General features: G+C 42.9%; 1 protein-coding gene across 3 annotated transcripts in view; it reads left to right on the top strand.

Moving 5' to 3' along the window:
* Positions 1 to 736: 736 nt before the first annotated feature.
* CTNND2 (catenin delta 2) overlaps positions 737 to 7980 on the top strand; it is a 928994-nt gene continuing 921750 nt past the window's right edge. For all 3 annotated transcript variants that reach the window (XM_025387612.1, XM_025387608.1, XM_025387606.1), the window contains exon 1: positions 737 to 974. Coding sequence is in view for 2 of the 3 variants with exons in the window: in XM_025387608.1 (XP_025243393.1) it covers positions 938 to 974 (37 nt within the window). In the remaining variant the exon portion in view is untranslated. The remainder of the gene's footprint in view (positions 975 to 7980) is intronic.

Here is a 7980-nt window from a genome sequence, read left to right as displayed (position 1 = left end):
CCTTCCCCAACCCACCTAGCCACTGTAGGACCCCTCGCACCCCTGGCCCTTTGTTACAGGCTGACATCTGCCCCAGCAGAGTCAACTGTCAGCGCCTTGCACGTGAATGAGGAAAGCGGTGTTAACCTGGGGTTCCATCCCTTCCCAGGTCCCTTCCAGCTTTCGCCTAGCTCCGGAGCATCCAACCATCTCAGGTCCAGGGCGTGCGTTCCCAAGGATGCTCGGCCCTCTCCCAACCCGCGGCCTCCTCCCCTCTCTCCCGCGGCTGCCGCTGCTGCCGCGAAAACCAGGAGAACTGGAATGCGCGCGGCGAAGCGCCGCTCTCGCGGCGGCACTGGGCATGCTCCGCACCCGGGGCCGGTTTCGGCGGCGGGGCGGACGCTCCCTCACTAGCCGGGCGCCCGGGCCGGCCGCCGAGGCTTAGGTGGAGGCTGAGGCTGCCGCGCGCCGCGGGAGGAGCCTCGCCCTCGGCGGCGGCGGCGGCGGCACAGGTGGCGCGGGCCGCGCGCGGGGCGCAGCTCGGGAGCGCTCGGCGCCTGGCGCCGCGGCGGCCCCAAGCTCGCGCCCGCAGCTACAGCCGGCCGAGCGGAGCGGCGGGCGCGGCGGCTACTCTCTCAGCCCGGCCGGCTGGCGGCGGCGCCCGGAGTCCCGAGGAGCCCGCAGGAGCCCGCGGAGCCCGCGGAGCCGGGCAGGGGGCGCTGCGCTCGCCGCGCTCGGAGGGGCCGCCGGGCCGGGCGCCGCGCACTCGCGTCGGGAGCCGCCTCTCGCCCGCGGCGCTCGCCCCTGCCACCCGCCAGCATCCCTTGTCCCGCGGCCGCGCTCAGACAACAAAAGCGGAAGATGCTGCAGTTGGGCAAGGTCAGGACCTTGCCCTGAAGCCGGGCGGCGCCGCGTACGCCTCTCCCCGGACTGAGGAGCTGTCGCCGGCGGCGGGTGCATGTTTGCGAGGAAGCCGCCGGGCGCCGCGCCGTTGGGTGAGTTGCGGGGCTGGGCGGCCGGGGCCGGGCAGAGCCTCTTCCCGGCGCCGTCCTCCTCCTCCTGCCGCCGGTGGGGGTGGTCCTGGGCTCCCGGCCGGCGGGCGGGCGGCGGCGGCTGCTGCGGGGGTCCTGCCTGCCTCGGGAAGGACCGCTATCGCGCCAGGTCCCCCTCGGAAGCCGCTGTGCCTGGAAGGGGGTCCGGGATTAGTGCCTTTCTTGGAGCTGTTACCAAGTGGCTGCCCTGCGTGCTCCCCCTCCCTGCCACCCATCTCCCCGGGAGGAAGCGTATTTAGGGCAACACCGACAATGCTGCTCCCCGCCACCCAGAGAACATACCCGGTGCATTCATGACGTCCCTAATATACGGGAGGAGACGGGGTGGGGGTGGGGAGGACTTCCCTCCAGTCTTTTGCCCTTATGTTCAATGTCATTACGATGTTTGGCTAGAACAAAATGGAAAGACTTAGTCATATGCGTCCATGGCCATGTCTTCAGGCTCCCGCGGCTTGCCAGACCCAGAGCCCCCTTGGTCTATATTTAGCGGCTTCCGAGCAAGCCTTTGCTGCCGGCTTCACAGGTTTCGGGGGCTTCTGCGTGCTGACAATAGACAGCCAGGCTCTGGAAAGCGCCGCCTGAAAGCCAGGTTTGGAAGGCTGTGCGTGTGTATGGGAGATAAGCGATGCGAAATTGGGGTGATCCGTAATTAATGGCTGAAAGCGAAGCTGCTTTTTTCTTTTTTCCCGACCCTCATCTTATTCTGGTGTGTAATGTGTTTTCTTCGATTGCCACTGGGCAGGTTTGAGCCTCTACGTTCAGAATTAAGTCACTAGAAAGGTGATGCAGCCTTCCTGGTGTGTGTGGTAGGAAAACAGACTTGGGAATTTTTGGGGTGTGTGTTTGTGTGTGTGTGTGTCACAAAGAACAGTTACTTCCAAAATGCCCAAAGTTGTATTTTGCTGTAACCGTGGGGGTATGAAGGGTGTGGGAGATGAGAGAGAGCGGGGCAGGTTGTGGTTCCAAGGTGTTTTTTTCTTTTCTTGTGTGCCTCATTTGAGCTTCTCTGGTTCGCCTTAGCTCTGGAAGGTGTTATTAAGATGTATTTTTACTGTGCTCAAGCAAATACGTTTATTTAGAAAACAGAGAATGTTATAAGCATAGTATTAGGCCTGACAGGTGTAAATTTTCACTTTTAAGAACTATGTGACCAATATTTAAGAGGCTTGGGATTTTCTGCAGTGACTTCCATGAAAATAGGGAGGTGATGAAACTCCCTGGGAGTTATCTCATTGTGCATACTTCATCAGGGGCTGAAGCTACCGAGGGGAGTCCAGCTCCTCTCTGCTGCTGATCGTTCACCTACATAATGACAAGGCTTCGGGGCTGCACCACTTCTAAAATCCCATGGAGAAGTGTTTGCTGTGACTCATATCAAGTTATGGCGGTGAACCTGTGCATTATTTTGGGGATTTGTGCTACGAGAAGTGTGACATATAGGGGCGAGTATCCTCAAATATGAACTAGATGCTTTAAACTGCCCTCAGCTGTCTTTTATTAACATATCGTTGCCATACGCAGAATCTGTTCCTACTGTTGTTGGGGGAAAACGTTAAGTGGTATCGTTACTGATCTGTGGGTTACAAGGGCTCAGGGCTTGAAGGAAGACGATTACATTCCAAGTTAAGTGTTGAAATTTGGGAGGCCTTTGATTATACTCATCACAAGTTAGTGTTGCAGAAGGAGTGGCAAGGTCTATACGGCTCAAGTTAATTGAATACTGTGATTAGTTTTTAGCAATATTGCCTTAGTTTCACCTTATTCACATTCAGGGAACTTTCCGAGAGCACTTTGAACACACCGTTGTGCCCGTTGCATTGTTTTAATATAAAATTTCTTTCAAAAAAGAAGCAGTAGATGAAGTAGCACACATTTCTCATTTCCTTTTCTTTTTCCCTTTTGAGCCTAGTGTTAAACATGAGCCTAGTCTTAAACATGATTCTTAAAGGGCCAGTTAGTATTGCTCTTTGCCTGTGTGTGCACCCAGAGCGGCCGATGGGCATGAGAAAAACTACATGTACTGTATATGTGGGTTTTATGTTATATTGTGGATTGCAAATGATATTACCTGATTGAATGGCGATTGTAGTAAGTACATGAGGTTGTTGCTCTAATAAAATTTTCATAGTCTTAGGAGTTATTTAATTTGGTGTACGTTTGTGTAGTTGTATAACCCAATCATTATAGGTGTCACTAATGTTTTCATTGTTTGTAATAAAAGTCATGCACTGTCAAATTACAGTATTTCTATCCACTTTACATCTTTCACAATAGAATACAAGCCAATTCTTTCTCCTGGTGAAATTGTTCATCAGAGACAAAAATGAAATTCAAATATTAGTTTGCAAATGCAATTTATAGTTTTGTTAAATAATATCTAAGGATAATATTGCTTTCATAATGGCTTGTAAAATTAAAAATGAAGTTATGATATTCTCAAATATAATATTACTTTGGTATTTAGTTGAATATGCAGTGCATTTGCAGAAAATGTTACAGAACTTGCTCTTTTCCGTTTTGTCTTATCAAACTTCTTTTTTGTGTGGTACACATTTATGTGGACTTGTTGAAGGGGTTTTCAGAGTAATTTCATCAGGTTGTCTTTAAGAAAACATTAAAATTACATTTGAAATGATGTATTGTAATTTGTCCATAAGGTCAGTACACTATGTATGGACTAGTGTATACAGTTGTAACGAGTCAATTGAATTAAAATAGAAACTGTGACATTTTGAACTTCCAATGTTTTTTTCTTTATGCTTAGCCACAGAAAATGGGAACACCCATTTTTGTTTTTTCTCTCTGTGAACATTATTTTCACTTCCTTAGAGGGAAATCCTTGATGCTAGTCTTACTCTTCCTAACAGAGTTTTTGTTTTTAAAATACTTAACGTAGTTGGGAGTACGTCAACTTGGATGCCATAATTCAGGCAATGAACAAAAACGAAGCATGGACTGCCAATCATTTTCAAGTCCAGTACTTCAGCTGAAGGTGTGGTTCTTTCCTGGGTGATTTACAAGTGAAATACACCGCCAAGCCAAATTCATTGTTGGCTTCCATGATGGTTTTCCTCATTCATCTTCTGAAGGTGTTCTCCCGTCCACAGTACTTTGATAGCTTTCTGGTGTGTGAAAAGTTAATTTGAGTGGGAATAGTTCATGATACTTGTTGCTAGCTTGAAGTTATCTGATTATATGCCAAAGCAACAGCTTTTTATATTAATATAAAATATTAAACTTGTCATCAGTAAATAGTTTCTATCACATTGTCTGCCAATCCAGCCTACTGATTAACAAACTGCCTGGTTGGGTTTAATGAACTCAGTTATAGTCACAAACAGTACCTCCACACAGGGAACTCACAGAAATATTTTATCATACTGTGCTTTTTAGTCCATTAAATGTTAAGACTCATAACAAAAATCTGCAGTTATGACACCTCCAGTTGTTTATTTTTGATCACATAGCAGTTAAGTGCAATTCCAAGCTCTGAATCATGGTTAATTGATTTGTAGGAAGTGTCTTAGCTATGTTAGGATATCGAAGTTGTACTCTGTATCTATTCGTTTTTGACAAATTGGAAATAATCATTAAATAAGTGAAACAATGCTTCCTAGAAACTTCCATCTTAGATAAATTTTCACCTGTCTCTCTTGGCACATGACTTGCAAAATGAATTACATATATTGAAACTTATTTTATTAGTTTCCTGTATATTATATATTACATTATTTTGTAATAAAGTTACATACACACACACACACACACACACATACACACGTTGTATGTCAGAGTCCAACTATATCTCTAGAAATATATTTGTGATCTAAAATGACAATTATTGGAAAAATAAGTTTGCATAGTGTAATACTGTTTTGCATTCTCCTTCTGGTGGGTACAGAGATGTGGAGAGAGCACTGGCTTTTGGTGGATTCCAGCCCTATCTCTTCTTAGCTGTGTATCCCTCACCATTTATGTGATCCTCAGTTGTTAACTCAGTTTCTTCAGCTGTAAAATGGGTACAATAAGACAGAATATCTTAAAAGATTTCTTTGAGGATAAAGTGAGTAAGAGCATGGATAAGTGGCTTGTAAATTGTAACATTTATGTAAACACAAGAAATCAATATATACATTTTAAGACAGGTACTAATATTTTATATATATATAATTAAATAGGTTATCTAGGTTACCATCCTTTCTAACAAAGGGTATTAAATGGCTATAATTTCCCTACCCCTACCCCATTGTAATATTGCTTCATTATGCAGATTTGCATATACAATATGCTAAACTTTCTGTTGTGAAACATACCAGCCCTTTATATATTAAAGTATATAACAGTTAAGCTAAAGGAGGAGTAACTTATGTCTCCCAACACCATTATTAAAAAAGATTCTGATCTAGTAGAAATTATAAAACTTTGATATTCTCTATTAGTGTTATATTAGTCACCTGATTAAGATCAAATTTTCTACAAAGATTAATGTTGTACAAAGACTGTCATAGACAGTTTAATAAGCATTACTCTCTGTGAGGTCAGATATTACACATCTGCTCTGTTGAGAACCACAGAGCATGAATCTCATCATAATGTCATATTATGACAGAGAAAAAAGAAACAGTGAATGTATTACATAAAGGGAAGACCCCCTCCCCAATTAAACTCAAGTGCTTGAAGAGAAATTAAAAGTGTATGAATTGGTACCTCTTTGAAAATAGATGGTCATTTTCGCTTTTGTTTCACTCTTAAGAGCTGCAGTGAAGACAAAAAAGTGCCCAGCTCTTCCAGGTTTGAAGATGCCCAGGTCCTTGGGATGATCAAACCCAGAGGGGCTTGATTTAGAACTGTGATCTTCAGCAACATAATTTTTAGGATAATCACAATTCAGTGTATCTTGGAATTTGTTTCAGAATGTGACCTGTATAACGGGGGACAAATTTATCTTCACTCAAAAACATTTTGACAATAAATGTAGTTATTTGTATTCAATGTTATGTGTTGGGAACTGCCAATTATAAGTTACCAGAGCAAAATACATGTTACGATAAAAGACCTTACTGGTTGGTTGGTTTGTTTTTGGATAAAAGTAAGCAGGTGAGCCAATTATATTTGGTTAAATAAATATATGTAACATTTCTACAAGTTTTGAATGATACAGAAATGTTACTGAATAGGATGTTTACTTTATAACAGTAGATGATGGGGGAACAATTAATTTGATCATTGATATTAGAAAATACACTTCTCTTGCCTAGGTAAAGACCAGAGTTTTCTCATTGGTAACATTTTTGGTTTGACACATGTGATTATCGCAACTGTCATTAGAAATTTTGTCCAGTAGATATGTATAAAGAAAACTGCATTTTGTGCATGTTTTATGCAGTTCGTTCTTTTGGTTTAGGAACCTCCTTATAATGTAAAAATACTTTATTGTATTATCTCTTTGCATTTAAATATGCAATAACATAAAGCACAGAAAGGTATATATTTACTTTAAGAGTGATAAAATGTGCAGGAATGTGGGTTGTTGGTGTCCTTAAGGAATCAAATAAATATCTAGCTCTCCTCCTCCCCACTCCCCATCTGAGCAAGTTGGGATATTGGAAGGGAAAAAGATAAGTAAGTGACTGCCATGAGCAAAAACATCAGTTTTGATTAGACATAGCTTGATGTGGCAGTTGAATGACATCCCAGGTCGTCGGCCTTCTTTCCCTCCTCCCTCCCCACAGGGACAGAGCTTTTTCTGAGCTGGCAGAACCAAGCCTTGCTCTCTGCAGGGAAGATGATCTCCAGAGGAAGAGAGAAGAAGCAAGGCAAGCTGCTCCTTTATTCTTCAGAGGCAGAGAAAGTGAAAAGCTGGAGAGAGGCCAGCCGTGTTACATTAATTAAGTTCCCTTCGCCTGAAAGGAAATATCAGAATAGAGAAGAAGTGTTCCCCATTGGCATGGTTTATAAAGAATTCTAGTTGATAGAATTCTGGATATAGTAGCTTTCACAGTGCTTTGCTTGGTAGTTGAGCTCTTTAAATATTTCATGGTATTTTGACACCACATCAAGAAATATCAAGGTAGTGTCTAATGCCCTGGTTGATTTACAACAAGTATGGTCCATGAAATTCAGCAGATTTATGTATAGCCAACTTTAAAATAACTTACCCTTGACATTCTTCCCCTATTTCTCATGTTGTTCTTTAACTGCCAATAATTGGATCACTTTGTAAGTGGTGAGTATTAGACACAAAAAAGACGATGTCAAAATCTGACTTCCCAAACCATATATAAGTGATCCAGGCTAGCTATTATTCACAGCTTTTTTTTTTACCTCAGTGTAAATGATTAGGTTTTAGTGGCTGTTTGATGTTTCGCAACTAATAGGAGGAATCATGGACACAGTAAAGAAAGAAGAGAAAGATTGCATTTCTAAATAGATATGATTTGACTCTAAGCATAACTACTGAACCTAAAAATGCTCACTTTTAAAAATAAATTTTATTCTCTATCACATATTTTATTTGGACTTTCAAATATTAGAGTAATATAGCAGTCATTACCTTCAACAGTATAGAATAATGTAATTTCCAGAAAGAGCAACCTTTTTGGTAGCTCCAAATGTAAAAGAGCCACAGTTCAATCTCTCATCTCGAACAAAATCTTCACTGGTGTGGAGCCTTGTTCATGGGGTCATGGAGAAACTGAATAAGGAGGAAGAGGAATCCTCCAGAAAGACAGAGAGGTGTTATATAAAAAGTCTCAGAGACAATAAAAATTATCTCATTAACGCAGGACATGGAAGGTTGATGCAGAAAGGCTGGGGCTTGTAGCATCTGAATTGGATTATTCGTGTTGCTTAACTTGGGTTGAAAAAGGGTAATGTTAAATTCATAGCAGGTGCATAGATATATTATGGCACCTCTAGCCAAAGAAATATGCAATTATGAATTACATTT

This window comes from Theropithecus gelada, chromosome 6 (assembly GCF_003255815.1).
Source record: "Theropithecus gelada isolate Dixy chromosome 6, Tgel_1.0, whole genome shotgun sequence".
In the NCBI taxonomy this organism is placed as follows: Eukaryota; Metazoa; Chordata; class Mammalia; order Primates; family Cercopithecidae; genus Theropithecus; species Theropithecus gelada.
Note: the sequence above shows the minus strand (reverse complement) of the source record. Positions and strands in the feature narration are given on the sequence as shown.